Below are 16971 nucleotides of genomic sequence, written 5' to 3'. Positions count from 1 at the left end.
CATGAGCAACCCACCTGTTGAGGTGATTGGTTTCTAAACGGATGGCTCTGTGGATACGAGACCGTCGTGTGCTCTTTCTCTGGTTATCACAAGAGCTGGACATCAACCATTTTCCAGCAGATTTCACTTTTAACAAGAGATTTTGTCATGGAAAGCCGCGCGGAGGATTCGCGCGTCACGACCGATTTGCTTTGGAAGCAAGACAAAGGAACACCTCCATTTCGGCGTGTCAGAGGACAAGTTTGGACATGTCCAGCTCTCCACAATTTCACTGATACTTACTGGACTGGTAAGCATTGAAAGCCGAGATAGACATGTCCAAACTTGTCCTCTAACACGCCGAAACGGAGGTGTTCCTTTGTCTCGCTTCCAAAGCGAATCGGTCGTGACACGCGAAGCCTCTGCGCGGCTTTCCATGACAAAATCTCTTGTTAAAAGTGAAATCTACCGGAAAATGGCTGATGTCCAGCTCTTGTGATAACCAGAGAAAGAGCACACGACGGTCTCGTATCCACAGAGCCATCCGTTTAGAAATGGTCAGGTGGCTTGTGCCGCATCGTCGCAGCTCGGAGCGTGGCGCGCCGAGCGTCCTTAAAGGGGTCCTTAAAGCTGTACTAACAGACCTTATTCTCTGTGAAGCCCGTAAAATTTTCACCGAAAGCCAGATAAATTTTTCGAATGGTTTCCAGGTGCCTGTCTCTAACAGCTTCTGAAAAAATTCTGAATGGAAAAAAAGTCCTTTTCATTCCGCCATTTCCAGGACAATGAAATCCGACGAGGGGGCGGGACCACTCCTTCCCAAGGCGTGCTCACAGGCGAATGACGTCACCGACAGGCGTGGAAAAACTCACGCATACGCACGAGGGTTCAAGCATGTCTGACGTAAAAACATATGAATGAAATCCATATAGTTTTTGAAAAAATAAAAAGGACCTATACTTTATGGACAGACCTTGTAAATGATGGTCTGTTGCATGATCTGTTAATAAAATGCTCATAACGGACACTGTTAAATACACAGCAGCTAGCAACCTCTGCTAGCTGCTGTGTATATGCTGCCCTACAATCTTGGCTCTTCTCACCAGCACACATCTGTCACTCAAAGGCACCAACCCCCAATTATTCTGAGATACACTTGTCATGGGAAAGTAGCTCAAGACCAAAACAGTTTTTTGTACCAGGTTGTAAATATGTTTATTTCTGCTGTAAAATTGGGTATTTTAATGTGAGCTTCTACAGGGAGTGACTCCCTTTTGGAGCCAGCTCCAAGTGGCCATTTAAGGAATTGCAACACTTTGGACTTCCATATTGGCTTCATTTTTTTTCGGCACCAGAAGTCGGGTCTTGGGATTCCAGCACTCCCAGAGGGATTGTTGCTGCATTCTCTGTGCAGGACAGCAGACATCTTCACGGAGAAAACATTTACTGGCTGCTGTGTCAATGTTTAAAATGTCATTTATATGACATTTAAAAAGGTCAAGCTTTAATACTTTAATGCATGCCTTATACATATTTATCATTATTAGTGCAACAATGGAATTCAGCCATTAAGCCATTCTAATTATTTGGCGTTTTAATTTCTGCTGTTGCTCTATTGTTCTGTGTTATACTGTAAGGTCATTCTATTTTTTTGTCCATGATGTGCAGGTAGCTCTGGATTCTCCACTAGAAGTCTGTTCCGTCTACCTGAATCAGTATGAGCCGTACCTGAAGGATCCTGTGGGCTACCCCAGAGTTATGGTGGGTCTTTTTTTCCTGTGTCTGCTTGTGTTTTAGTCTCTGCGGCAGCCTCAAACCCACCTGAAAGATCTGTTTTAAATAACCTGCCGTGAAAACAAAAGCCCCTTTGTTTTCACGGTTTTCATTTAGAGCGTGCTGGAAGCTCGCCCTGATCTCTGCTTCTCTTTCAGCTTACAGCAATTACAGAGCGATTTTTCATCATTATAACAACAATGAGGGAAGGTTAATAAACCGGCGCATCACTCCATGCAGGCTAACAGCGTGAACTGCGAATGCTGGCGTTTTCTTCTTGTGACCCTGCGCAGTAGTGGGTTTTGTTGCATTTTGTTTGGCGCACAGTGCTTGTCAATATGTTATCCAAAGACCTTGTCAGGACAACAGTTCAGGCACAATTGCAAGTTATTGATCACAGGGGCCAACTGCATGCTGAGACCTTGATAAGATAATCCCTCGCCCAAAGTCCCCCATCAACACCTCAAAGGTGGGAGGAGCCTGCGTGTGTGGCAAGCATGTGAAAGCGTGACTTGATTAGCTGCCTCTAAACCATGAGACCCGCTTCATTAGACGGCTGCGTGTTTCTCAGTGACTGTAGAGAAATGACACTTTGTTTTCTTGCACAGGGCTGCTTTGTTTCACATGAACTCAACTTATTATTCATCGATGAAGATAAAGCACATGTGAGAGATTACTTTGGCAACGCTAAAAAGACATTTTAACAAAAGACTGAAGGGCATATATGATTGGCTTTCAGGCTCTCGGTAGAACTGAATTAGAATTCATGTAGACATCAGTGAGAATGAAAGGAAACTGTTCAGCTTTATAATTTGAGGCTATAAGGTAGGGACCCTGTTTTAATCCAGCAAATGTTTTATATTGAAGGTCAAGAGAGTTTCTGTAATGAGACTTGCAATGAACTTGTGAATTGTGCTGAGTTGGCAATTTTGTCTGAGGGACATAATTAAAGTACACGACATTTATTGTACTTGTAGCAGGATGGATGACCTTAATGATGTTCAGCTGGTGGATTGAGTGCAGCTGGTTGTGGCAGAGGAGTGTTTGCATAAAAGAGGGAGTGTGTGTGCTCTTCTTTCTCTTTCTGGAGACTGACTGCAGGTGTTTGGACGTGTTCACTTCCATGTTCCCGTGAAGACAGAGACCTCTGTGTGGGCTGTTGTTGGTGGTGCGCTGCTGAGTTTGTGGTGCTCTTGACGCTCTGGGGTGGTGTCGAGTTACAGCTGATTGCTGTGACGGACGGTTCGGATTTTGGACCAAGCTGTGGAAGGAGGCCCTGCTGCTTTGCTCTGGTGCTCTGCTGAAAGATTTCGTCCCGTGGGACCAGTGGATGTGCCCTGTTTGCTGCGGCGGCTTTGCGCTGAGTGTGGACATTTGGAAAACTCTGCCAGCTGCGTGATGCAAGGGCGCCCTCATGTGGTCATAATTGGTGGTGTTTTAAATGAGTTTTTTATAAAATTGTCTTTTTAACTAGAATTGTTAATAAATTATTTGTTAGTATTTGGGAACCACGTCTCTGTCTCAATTACAACGAACCTGTGTGTCTTAGGTTGAAGTTATTCAATTGTCGAATTCCCTGGGTGAAATTCCCAGGGTGGTGTCAGAAGTCCGACATACCATGTTCATTCATGATTTCTAATTGCCTTGACGATTGAGGAGCAATTGTCCACTTTGCCACATTTTGGTTGATCAATCAATCCATCAATTTTATTATATAGCGCCAAATCACAGCAAACAGTTGCCCCAAGGCGCTTTATATTGTAAGGCAAGGCCATACAATAATTACGTAAAAACCCCAACGGTCAAAACGACCCCCTGTGAGCAAGCACTTGCGGACAGTGGGAAGGAAACACTCCCTTTTAACAGGAAGAAACCTCCAGCAGAACCAGGCTCAGGGAGGGGCAGTCTTCTGCTGGGACTGGTTGGGGCTGAGGGTGAGAACCAGGAAAACGACATGCTGTGGAGGGGAGCAGAGACCAATCACTAATGATTAAATGCAGAGTGGTGCATACAGAGCAAAAAGAGAAAGAAACACTCAGTGCATCATGGGAACCCCCCAGCAGTCTAAGTCTATAGCAGCATAACTAGGGGATGGTTCAGGGTCACCTGATCCAGCCCTAACTATAAGCTTTAGCAAAAAGGAAAGTTTTAAGCCTAATCTTAAAAGTAGAGAGGGTGTCTGTCTCCCTGATCTGAATTGGGAGCTGGTTCCACAGGAGAGGAGCCTGAAAGCTGAATGCTCTGCCTCCCATTCTACTCTTACAAACCCTAGGAACTATAAGTAAGCCTGCAGTCTGAGAGCGAAGCGCTCTATTGGGGTGATATGGTACTATGAGGTCCCTAAGATAAGATGGGACCTGATTATTCAAAACCTTATAAGTAAGAAGAATTTTAAATTCTATTCTAGAATTAACAGGAAGCCAATGAAGAGAGGCCAATATGGGTGAGATATGCTCTCTCCTTCTAGTCCCCGTTAGTACTCTAGCTGCAGCATTTTGAATTAACTGAAGGCTTTTCAGGGAACTTTTAGGACAACCTGATAATAATGAATTACAATAGTCCAGCCTAGAAGAAATAAATGCATGAATTAGTTTTTCAGCATCACTCTGAGACAAGACCTTTTCTAATTTTAGAGATATTGCGTAAATGCAAAAAAGCAGTCCTACATATTTGTTTAATGTGCCCTTTGAATGAATTTTGGTGTCAAGAAGTGGGATGTAAATTGAGACTAGAGAGGTGTGTTCTGTTAGTTTTTTTTTTTTGGTGAAGTAAATTTTTTTTTTGTGTGTGTGTGTGTGTTTAATCTGTTTTTTTTTTTTCTTGTTTTCCAGAGCAAAGCAGCAGGTGGCCTCGGTGCAAGTAATTTCCCCTATTTTGGTCGCATCCTCATTGTGGGAAAGTCTCAAGGGGTATGATGGCAGAGGAAACGCAGGAGCTGAGAGAGTTAGTCACTCAGCTTAGGATGGAGAATGAGAGGTTGAAGCAGGAACAGGCTGAAGCAGTGCCTGGCCCGAGTATAGAGCCCTCATCTAAAGTGTCCTCTAGTGGTAATGCTCCAGTAATGGAGAAGTTTATTTTTTTACCCCGAGATAGAAAATGTCCCATGTTTAATGGTAAGACAGGTATGGGGTTGGCTGAATGGTTGGAGGAGATGCAGGCTTGTGTGAGAGCCTGTCATGTCTCTAAAGCTGACCAGGCATTTTTTTATTTTGATCATCTGGAGGGGGAAGCACGTGAGGAAATAAAGCATCATTCCAGTGAAGAGCGTTCAGACCCATTAAAGATCATTGGGGTGTTGCAGGAGCTGTATGGGGATACAGAATCTTATGTGGCACTTCAAGAGGCCTTTTTCTCCCGCAGGCAGCGTGAGGGAGAGACTCTGTTAGGGTTTTCATTGGCATTGAGTCTGACATCTGTTAAGCAGCGCGCACCTAATGGTGTCCCAAATGCAGAGGTTTTGTTACGTGATCAGTTTGTTGAGTGTGTGTTTGATGGGTCACTTTGGCGCGAGTTGAAGCAGTTTGTGCGCCGGCAGCCTACTGCTACCTTGTTGGAGGTTAGGGATGAGGCAATTAGATGGGAACGAGAGGGTTCACCTGGAGGTACGAAGGGTAGTGATTTTTCCATCCAGTCTGTTGCGGGCACTCAATGCGGGGTTCAGGGCAGTGGCCAGGTGGAGGCTGGTTCTTTTCAGGCCTCGGAACTACAGGAAGTAAGGGAGATGCTCCAGCGGCAACAGGAGCAGTTGAATCGGCTGACTCAGAATATTTCCCATTTGCAGCATTCTGGGCAGTTTCGTCAATCAGTTCCCCGGGGTCTATAATTTGTAGGCGCTGCTAGAAACCAGGTCACTTTGCCAGGGAGTGTGATGGAGTTTGGGTGGTGGCCCGCAGTCGATCCTTCTTGTCGGCCTCTTCATTGAACAAACCATCTTCTGCCGCTCAGGGGTCGGGAAACTAGTGCCGGCCGAGCTGCGGAGCCACAGCTCGGGGGGGCAAGTTACTGGCTCAGGTTTGCGTAGGACGTGTGACAAGGTAGTGTCCAAGCTTGTGTCGCCGTGTCCTCATTTAATGGTGAGCATGGGGGGGAGTTGGGATCCCTTGTTTGATAGATACAGGATCTATGGTGTCAACTATTCCAGAGTCTCTTTTTCATCAGCAGTTTGAGCCAGGGGGTTTGGGGTGGCTGAAATCATGTAATTGGCTACAGCTTAAAGCAGCTAATGGCTTAGCCATCCCTTACCTGGGCTATTTGGAGTTGGATGTGGAGTTTTGTGGTAAACTGATGCCAGGATGTGGCATTTGGTGGTTAAAGATGTGCCTGGTGTGTCTCCGCAGGCTTCTGGGGTCCTGGGGATGAATGTCATCCCCAGGACATATCATCCGCTTCTGGATGATATTCCAGTGCGACAGCGGTATCGCAGAATTCCGCCTTCTGAGTATGAGGTTGTCAAAGATCACATCAATCAGCTGCTTGGAACACAAGTTATTAGGGAGAGTAGCAGTCCTTATGCCTCTCCTATTGTGCTGGTTAAGAAAAAGGATGGCAGTTTGCGCATGTGTGTTGATTACAGGCTCTTGAATGGAAAAACTAGGAAGGACGCCTTCCCTTTGCCTCGGATTGATGAGTCCTTGGATGCCCTCACTGGGGCTCGTTGGTTTTCTACCATGGATCTGGCGAGTGGGTATAATCAGGTTCCTGTGGCGGAGGCTGATCGTCATAAGACGGCCTTTTGCACGCCTTTTGGTTTGTTTTGAGTGGAACCGGATGCCCTTTGGCTTTGCAACGCTCCTGGTACTTTTAAGAGATTGATGCACTTCCAGGTAATGGTTAGTGGTGCCCAGCTTCTGGAGCCACTGCAACAGGTTTGTCAGGGGAGTAGGGTAGATGTAAGGCAGGCTGTGGTTGCAGCCTTGCCCCACTGTCTTCCATCTGACCTGGCTGCATTGCAGCGGGTTGATCCAGTGATTCGGGAGGTTTGGGTGTTTTGGGACCGTAAAAGGGGTCCTGATAAGGAAGAGCGCAATCAGGTGTCGCAGTCAGCCCGGGTGTTGCTTTGGCAGTGGGACCGGTTGGTGGAGAGGGATGGTGTCTTGTACCGTCAGGTGTTTAAGTCCAATGGAGCTGGGGCTGTGTTGCAGTTGGTGTTGCCTGCAGCTTTAAAAGCCGATGTGTTGACTGAGGTTCATCAAGGGCATGCTCATCAAGGGGTTGAGAGGACCCTATAGCTTTTATGTCAGCGGTGTTATTGGCCAGGGATGTCTGCGGAAGTGGCAGATTGGTGCCAGGCATGTGAGAGGTGTCAGGTAGCAAAGGTGAACCAACCAGTGGCTCGTGGCCCCATGGGACACCTGTTGCCATCTCGGCCTAATGAGATTCTTGCCATTGATTTTACTATTCTAGAGCCTAGTCATGGTGGAGTGGAAAATGTTTTGGTAATGACTGATGTCTTTAAGTACACGTGGGCAGTCCCTACCCGTGACCAGCGAGCTCCTACAGTAGCTCAAGTTCTGGTTACGGAGTGGTTTTCGAGGTTCCAGCTCGGATACATTCTGATCAGGGACGGAGTTTTGAGAGTGTATTGATCCAGCAGTTGTGTGGCTTTTATGGCATAGAGAAATCTCGTACTACACCATACCATCCATCTGGGAATGGGCAGTGTGAGCGTTTTAATAGAACGCTTCATGATCTGTTGCGCACGCTGCCCGTGTCTCGAAAGCATCATTGGGGTTCTTGTCTGCCCCAGGTTTTGTATGCTTATAATACAACACCGCATCAGGCAACTGGTGAGTCTCCTTTTTTGTTGATGTTTGGTCAGGAGCCAAGGCTTCCGGTTGATTTTCTGTTGGGTCGAGTTCGGAAGCCTGTGGGTGGTTTTGTTCATGAGTGGGTCTGGGAGCACCAGACCCGCTTGCAGATGGCTTTTGATGGAGCCCGGGATCGGCTGAAGGCTGCTGCAGAGCGGTGTAAGAAGGAATATGATCAGCGTATCCGTGATGTTCCCCTGAAGGAGGGCCAGTTGGTCTGGTTGCAAGATTTTGGGGTATGGGGCCGTCATAAGATCCAGGACCAGTGGTCCTCTGTGATGTATCGTGTCCTGAGGGCACCACAAGGAGAAGGGACTGTTTATACAATTGCCCCTAAGGATGATTTAACCAGAGCCAAGCAGGTTCATCGCTCATTGTTGAAGGTAGTGGTAGGGCTTGGGTCCCCTGATGAGGTTGTGGCCCATTCTCTGCCCCCTGTGGAGTTTTCTCCACCTGTGGTGGAGCAATTACAGGACAGGTGGTGGCGTAATGGCGCGTGGTTGGTGTCAGGATCCGAGGACCCTGCGTCTACTTCAGTTGTGCAGGAAGTGGTGACTCCGCCTGCTCCTCAGGTGGAGGGGGTGGGAGAGGTGACCCAGGTTGCCCCTCAGGTGGAGAGTGCGGAGGTTGTGAGTTTACCTGCTTCCCCGCAGTTGAGTCCACCAGTAGATCCAGTGGTTGCTGTGCCACCTCTGCCAGTGGAGTCTAGTATGTCTTCCCTCCCCCCTAGTGAAGAGGTTGTACTTCGGCGGACGACTAGGGTTACTGCGGGTCATCATTCTAATATTCATCATCTTCCACGGTCTGCAGTGCAAGTGGGTCCTTCTGGCCCTATGTAATATAGGTGGTATGATTAAGGTTAAGGAATGGGGTCTATTCCATCGTCGGGGCGACGATGTAATTTGTGGGGGTGGATTGTAGCAGGATGGATGACCTTAATGATGTTCATCTGGTGGATTGAGTGCAGATGGTTGTGGCAGAGGAGTGTTTGCATAAAAGAGGGAGTGTGTGTGCTCTTTCTCTTTCTGGAGACTGACTGCAGGTGTTTGGACGTGTTCACTTCCATGTTCCCATGAAGACAGAGACCTCTGTGTGGGCTGTCGTTGGTGGTGCGCTGCTGAGTTTGTGGTGCTCTTGACGCTCTGGGGTGGTGTCGACAGCTGATTGCTGTGACGGACGGTTCGGATTTTGGACCAAGCTGTGGAAGGAGGCCCTGCTGCTTTGCTCTGGTGCTCTGCTGAAAGATTTCGTCCCGTGGGACCAGTGGATGTGCCCTGTTTGCTGCGGCGGCTTTGCGCTGAGTGTGGACATTTGGAAAACTCTGCCAGCTGCGTGTGCTGCCGGGCTGCGTGATGCAAGGGCGCCCTCATGTGGTCATAATTGGTGGTGTTTTAAATGAGTTTTTTATAAAATTGTCTTTTTTAACTAGAACTTCAATTGTTAATAAATTATTTGTTTGTATTTGGGAACCACGTCTCTGTCTCAGTTACAACGAACCTGTGTCTTAGGTTGAAGTTATTCAATTGTCGAATTCCCTGGGTGAAATTCCCAGGGTCGTGTCAGAAGTCCGACATACCATGTTCATTCATGATTTCTAATTGCCTTGACGATTGAGGAGCAATTGTTCGCTTTGCCACATACTGAAGAACAGTTTTGGGCTACTTTGACTTGATTCTCTCATATTTTGAGGCAAATATACTTGGGCACAGAGGCTGTTTTTTACTGACTGGGCTCAGTCTTTAGACATGCATCCCTGCGTCAGTAAAACAGTCTGATTCTGTAGAAACGTTCAAGTCCAGACTTAAGACGCACTTATTTTCCCTTTCGTATGGCTAGCATACTGGTATAGTATGGTACTATCCTTCCTACACTTTTAAATTCATTTTACTAGCAAACAGGGCAGGCCACAGCCTCAACCTTATCTAAGGTCTGGGGCTTTTAGTGAAACTAGGGCTAGTAGTTGGCGATCACCTTAGTATTTCTTCTGTTTTTCTTGTTGCTTAATTCTGACAAATTATACTGTATTTGTTGTCTTTCTGCCGCCTGATTCTGTTTTTTTTTTCCTCTCTCTCCAGAAGTGGGAGTGGGAGTCTTCTTCTGCAGGCCGTCTTGTACACCAGTATGGACTCCCAAAATTTCGTCTTTATTTGTTTTGTCTGTTGTGTCTGTAGCATGGCCCAAGCAGAGGGTCACCCCTTTGAGTCTGGTCTGCTTGAGGTTTCTTCCTCAAATCATCAGAGGGAGTTTTTTCTTACCACTGTTGGCTGTGTGCTTGCTCTAGGGGTTGGTAAGGTTAGACCTTACTTGTGTGAAGCGCCTTGAGGCAGTTTTGTTGTGATTTGGTGCTATATAAATGAAATGAAATGCATGATGCATCTCTATGTGGTGAAAGTGTTGAACTTGCAGAGGCATTCACGTATCTCAGCCTTTGAGATCGAAAGATGCTGGAAAAAGCTTTTGAAGTCATGAGGTCAATGGACAGAGGTGTTTGATGATGCTGATGTCTTTGCGGGAGAATGGACATCCAAGTCTTTAAGGCCGTGGTACTTCCTGTCTTACTGTACGGTTGAGAGACGTGGATGTTAGCCAGTGATCTAAGGCCATGACTACACGTCTTTGGTGCAAGGTGTCTTTGGATGATCCATGGGTACCTCTGGAATGAATTTGTGTCAAATGAGTAGTTACTTAGGGAGACTCACGAGTATCACCTATGACATTTTGGCCACTTGGTGTGTTTCAGTAATCGACATGTATTGCTTATTTCAAAAGTACATTATGCTGTTCCTCCATTGAGTGTATCATGGATTTGTAACACCCGCTGAAGCTCCACTATTGACTTAATTGAGAGATTAACTTCCTAAATCAACAATAAAAAGGTTTCTTGCCAACAAAGCAGTCATCAAAGATGAGTACCAAAGTCAAACAATGGATTACTATGACTGGGACTGTAAAAAGTTAACCCAACCTGAAACTAATATCAGACATCCAATTTATTTAAACTTAAACATTTGCAGAGCCTCATGAAATTTAAATTTATTTCTTTATTTGCCTGGAATTTTCAGGCAAATGATCAAACAACAAACAAATAAACAAACCAGGGTTCAGCAGTAACTTCTGCAGGACTATATTTCAAGATGTTTCACACATGATGGGCAAAATGAGAAGAAACATGAACTCATCTCAGCATCCACTTATTTTCACAGATGCTCCACTTTTTCTTCTATGGCCTACCCCTGTTGGGAGCTTTTGTTTATGGATTGATAAGGCCTGGGTGCACATGGATGCCAGATTGGACTGTATTTTTTGCAGGAGCCATGATCCAGGTAATGCTGCATTGTAAACATAAATAAGTTGGCAGAACTCAAAAAATTGATGTAACTGATTAATTAAAAAAAGGAATATATACACTGAACAAAAATATAAACACAACACTTTTCTTTTTGCTGCCTTTTTTCATGAGCTGAAATTAAATATCTAAAACATTTTCTATATACACAAAAGACCCATTTCTCTCCAATATTGTACACAAATCTGTCTAAATCTGTCAGTGAGCACTCCTCCTTTGCCGAGATAATCCATCCCACCTCACCGGTGTAGCATATCAAGATGCTGATTAGACAGCATGATTATTGCACAGGTGTGCCTTAGGCTGGCAATAATAAAAGGCCACTCTGTGCATTGTTGCTTTATGGTGGGGAGGGTCTGGGTGGAGCGGGGGTCAGAAAACCAGTCGGTGTCTGGTGTGACCACCATTTGTCTCACGCAGTGCAACACATATCCTTCGCATAGAGTTGATCAACAGCTAGATGCCATCGAATGTGAGCATTTGCCCATACATGTTTGTTACAATAATGAACTGCAGTCATGTTGAGACCCCGATGAGGAAGACGAGCATGCAGATGAGCTTCCCTGAGATGGTTTCTGACAGTTTGTGCAGAAATTCTTTGGTTTTGAAAACCAATTGTTGCAGCAGCTGTCCGGGTGGCTGGTCTCAGATGATCTTCGAGGTGAACATGCTGGATGTGGAGGTCCTGGGCTGGTGTGGTTACACATGGTCTGTGGTTGTGACACCGGTTGGATGTACTGCCAAATTCTCTGAAACGCCTTTGGACAGGGCTTATGATTGAGCTCTGATGGACATTCCTGCATTTAGCATACCAACTGCATGCTCCCTCAAAATTTGCGACATCTGTGGGATTGTGCTGTGTGATAAAAGTACACATTTCAGAGTGGCCTTTTATTGTGGCCAGCCTAAGGCACACTTGTGCAATAATCATGCTGTCTAATCAGCATCTTGAATTGCCATACCTGTGATGTGGGATGGATTATCTTGGCAAAGGAGAAGTGCTCACTAACACAGATTTAGACAGATTTGTGAACAATATTTGAGAGAAATAGGTCTTTTGTGTATGTAGAAAATGTTTTAGATCTTTGAGTTCAGCTCAACAAAAGTGGGAGCAAAATCAAAAGTATTGCATTTATATTTTTTTCAGTATATACACATATATATACAACCCCAATTCCAATGAAGTTGGGACATTGTGTCAAATGTAAATAAAAACAGAACACAATGATTTACAAATCCTCTTCAACCTATATTCAATTGAATACACCACAAAGACAAGATATTTAATGTTCAAACTGATAAACTTTATTGTTTTTGTGCAAATATTTGCTCATTTTGAAATGGATGCCTGCAACATGTTTCAAAAAAGCTGGGACAGTGGTATGTTTACCACTGTGTTACATCACCTTTCCTTCTAACAACACTCAATAAGCATTTGGGAACTGAGGACACTAATTGTTGAAGCTTTGTAGGTGGAATTCTTTCCCATTCTTGCTTGATGTACGACTTCAGTTGTTCAACAGTCTGGGATCTCCGTTGTCGTATTTTGCGCTTCATAATGCACCATACATTTTCAATGGGCGACAGGTCTGGACTATAGACCACCCAGTCTAGTACCTGCACTCTTTTACTAAGAAGCCATGCTGTTGTAACACGTGCAGAATGTGGCTTGACAATGTCTTGCGGAAATAAGCAAGGACGTCCCTGAAAAAGACGTTGCTTGGATGGCAGCATGTGTTGCTCCAAAACCTGGATGTACCTTTCAGCATTGATGATGCCATCACAGATGTGTAAGTTGTCCATGCCATGGGCACTAACACACCCCCATACCATCACAGATGCTGGCTTTTGAACTTTGCGCTGGTAACAATCTGGATGGTCTTTTTCCTCTTTTGTCCCGAGGACACGACGTCCATGATTTCCAAAAACAATTTGAAATGTGGACTCATCAGACCACAGCACACTTTTCCACTTTGCGTCTGTCCATTTCAAATGAGCTCGGGCCCAGAGAAAGCGGTGGCGTTTCTGGATATTGTTGATGTATGGCTTTCACTTTGCATGGTACAGTTTTAACTTGTACTTGTAGATGTAGCAACGAACTGTGTTAACTGACAGTGGTGTTCTGAATTGTTCCTGAGCCCATGCGGTAAGATCCTTTACACAATGATGTCGTGCCGCCTGAGGGATTGAAGGTCACGAGCATTCAGTGTTGGTTTTCGGCCTTGCCACTTCCGTGAAGAAAGTTCTCCAGATTCTCTGAATCTTAATACTGTGCAACTCCACCTACTTTTTAGGAAATTGAAGGACATGAATGTTAATGTAATTCTTATAAAATGGTTTTATTCTTTTTTTAACTAACCGCACACAGCAAGTGAAACTTAATCAGACATTATCAGATATTAAACACTGTAATACAGGAGTTCCACAAGGATGTGTGCTTTCACCAATACTTTTTACAATTTATACTAATGACTGCAGGAAAGTACACCCCAATAATTTTATTTTTAAATTTGCAGAAGACACAGCATTCGTGAGCCTCTTGCATAAGGACATGGACCCTTTTGTCTACTACAATGAGATTGACACCTTTATTAAGTGGTGTGATGAAAACCATCTGATTTTAATTGTGTCAAAAACACAAGAGATGGTTTTTGACCCAAGGCAAGTGACAACACACAAGCCAGTAGTCATTTCAGACCAAACTATAAATCAGGTGGCAACATATAAATATCTAGGGGTCCATATTGATAATTTGCTAAACTGGAAATCACACATTGATAATTTGTGCAATAAACTGCAGCAAAGAATGTATTTTTTGAGACGACTGAGGCTTTATGGTGTTAGCAATCAGATCATGCTAATTTTCTACAAAGCTAACTTAGAGAGCCAAATTAGATATGGAATCACTGCCTGGTTTGGTAACCTTACAGTTCAACTTAAAAATAGGTTGTCTAACATGCACAAAACAGCAATGAAAATAATTGGTATGAAAAAATATGAGTCCATTGAGAAGCTGTATAACCAGTCAGTTATGACGCAGGCAACAAAAATCTGCTCAGACTCTACTCACCCACTGTCCTCTGAGTATGAACTTCTCCCTTCAGGAAGAAGATTTCGTATACCAAAGTGTAAAACAAATCGTCTCAAATTATCATTTGTTCCAGTTTCTATCAAATTGCTAAATAATGCAAGTAAGTAGTGCAATAGAACAACGTGCAATAAACTTCAGCACTTTAGCATCTGGCACTTTTCTCAGCACTTTAAATAGTTGAATGTCTCTGTGTTGTCATTATAATGTATTTCCTGATTTTAGTCTAGATTTTAATTCTTGTGTTTTATGTGATTTGTGTCGTTTTGTAAATTGTTCTTTGCCCTGTGAAGCAATAATGTAGTGCAACGCCTAAGACAAATTTCCCTAATGGGACAATAAAGTTGACCTTGACCTTGACCTTCTGATTATATTATGGATTGTAGATGATGGAATCCCTAAATTCCTTGCAATTGAACCTTGAGAAACATTTTTCTTAAACTGGTGGACTATTTTTTCACGCAGTTGTTCACAAAGTGGTGATCCTCGCCCCATCTTTGCTTTTGAACGGCAGAGCCTTTTGGGGATGATATACCCAATCATGACACTCACCTGTTTCCAAACAGGTGTTCTTTGAACATTCATCAACTTTCCCAGTCTTTTGTTGCCCCATCCCAACTTTTTTGAAACGTGTTGCAGGCATTCATTTCAAAATGAGCAAATATTTGCACAAAACAATAAAGTTTATCAGTTTGAACATTAAATATCTTGTCTTTGTGGTGTATTCAATTGAATATAGGTTGAAGAGGATTTGCAAATCATTGTATTCTGTTTTTATTTACATTTTACACAATGTCCCAGCTTCATTGGAATTGGGGTTGTATATCATATATATTCTTCCTCAAATCATCACACTGACACCTGCTTAATCTAGGGCTTGGTAAGGCTTGACCGTATTTGTGTGAAGCGCCTTGAAGCAACTTTGTTGTGATTTGGCGCTATATAAATTGAATAGAAATGGAATTGAACATATATGTGTGTGTATATATATATATATTATGTGTGTGTATATATATATATGTAGCGGCTGCACTCTGTGTTGTCTTGTTATGACCATGCCCATTCACTCTCCTCGGGACGCGAACTCACGAGCTCCGGTATGGGAGTCGGACTCTCTAACCAGAAGGCTAAAACCCAGGGCTCTGGCCTTGTGACCAAAGAATCCTTTTGAGCTGGTGGGAGTGAGGTTTACTAACTACATCTGCACAGCGACACCTGCTGGCCTCCGTTACATATATATATATATATATATATATATATATATATATATATATATATATATATATATATATATATACACACGCACACACACACACTTTTATTTTACTGAAACTCTGCTGGGATAGCCCCCCTCCCACCTGAATCCTTTAGTGGAATAAGTGGAACAGTAAATGGATGGATGGATTTTACTAAAAGTATTACTGACCCAAAATATTGGGAATCAGTTCCAAAAACATTTAGAGTATTTTCAATCTATTTGGTTTTACAGTGCAGGAAGTCAGACCATAGGAAAGTAAAGATTGCTGACTAGTACATGTATCCAGAGATTATAATCACAGAGGAAGTCAGTGAATCACTGTCTGCTGATTAACTGATATTTTCATATTCACACCCTGTCAAGTGTCTTACTAATGTGTCCTAATAACACTTTCTGAGAATTCTGAGTCCAAACAACCAATTACACTTATCTTTTAGAAGCATATATTCCATAAATAAATAAATAAGATGGCAGTGTTTTCACTGCGCGCTGATCTGACAGAAAGATTGCAAAGCAGGAGATGAGAATTGTTTAAAGCCTTGTCTTTTATAACGAATGGCAGCATGCACCATCTTTCTCCCATGAACAGCCTGTTTCCTGAGACTGTGTATCTCCTGAGCTGCGCCCACTGGTTTATCTTCCCTGTGAGGCTGCTGTTGTGTGCACTTCTATCTGTAGACTAATGACTATAGAAGAGAGATGCACACCAACATAATCCAACTTATTCCTCTGGAGGTTTTAGGAAAACAAATACTGAGCAAACAAATACCCTTCCATGTGTGGAAAATAAGAGCTGCACAAATGAAAGTGTGGGTGCTGCTGTACACAGACACCACGCAGTATGTGACAACTGTGGAATTATAACCATGCTGATGTTGCGGACAGCTATAAATCAGAAGATGTAACTACAGCCCTTCGCTTCTCCTCGCTGATATCAGTCTCTGTCTGTGTCGCTCCCAGTGTCAGTGGGCGCATGTCGGTGCATCGCTCCATCCTCACACGGCGCCTCCTTTCCGTATCCCCGATGACGTGTTCTGGTCCGTGCTGGCGGCTAATGTCCTCTACGCAGCCACTCCCATCCTCGTGGCCATGAGGGTTCGCAGTAACCCCTATTTCTTCCTGAAGATTGCCCCCTTCCCTGGGCAGACAGGGTTGCCAAACAGTGAGGAGAAAGACACCAAATACAAAGACAAGTGATGATTCACAGTCTTCTCTGGCATGTGGAATTACTCACTTTTCTCATGATTCACAGAGTATTTTTCATGAAAGCAACATTAGATTTGAGTTAAAATGCAACACATAAATGGCTCGTCAGATGTCAGTTTAGTTGTTTTTTAAATGTTTGTCGAGCAGAATAGAACGTGGATAGGTGTAATGTTTGAAACATTAAGATACAGTGTTAATCTGGCCTTAAATTTATTTTCTGGACTGTGTGATCATAAGAGGCTTCAGTATTTTCCTTATTTGCTTGTCAAGAGTTGGATAAGAAAAAATACAAAATATGACATAATTTATCTTGGTTCTCTTCCTGCCTGTGATGTTTCTGTGTGGAGTTTGCATGTTCTCCCCGTGTTTGCGTGGCTCCCTCCTACATCCAAAGACATGGCGTTCTGGTGGATTGGAAACTTAAAAAAATTGTCTGTAGGTATGCTTATGGGTGTGAATGTGTTTGTTTGTCTTTATGTGGCTCTGGGACTGGTGTCCTGTCCAGGGGGAACCC

The 16971-nt window shown here is 44.0% G+C and overlaps 1 protein-coding gene across 1 annotated transcript in view; it reads left to right on the top strand.

Moving 5' to 3' along the window:
• The window catches only part of tm6sf2 (transmembrane 6 superfamily member 2), a 43852-nt gene extending 27326 nt beyond the window's left edge, over positions 1 to 16526 (top strand). Inside the window, exons 9-11 of the mRNA XM_034180847.1 lie at positions 1648 to 1740; positions 10763 to 10882; positions 16212 to 16526. Of these exons, the coding sequence (XP_034036738.1) occupies positions 1648 to 1740; positions 10763 to 10882; positions 16212 to 16448 (450 nt within the window). The 3' untranslated portion in view covers positions 16449 to 16526. The remainder of the gene's footprint in view (positions 1 to 1647; positions 1741 to 10762; positions 10883 to 16211) is intronic.
• The last annotated feature ends 445 nt before the right edge of the window (positions 16527 to 16971 follow it).

Source organism: Thalassophryne amazonica, chromosome 10 (genome assembly GCF_902500255.1).
Source record: "Thalassophryne amazonica chromosome 10, fThaAma1.1, whole genome shotgun sequence".
In the NCBI taxonomy this organism is placed as follows: Eukaryota; Metazoa; Chordata; class Actinopteri; order Batrachoidiformes; family Batrachoididae; genus Thalassophryne; species Thalassophryne amazonica.
The sequence above is the reverse complement of the archived record's forward strand: the minus strand, read 5'-3'. Positions and strand labels throughout refer to the sequence as shown.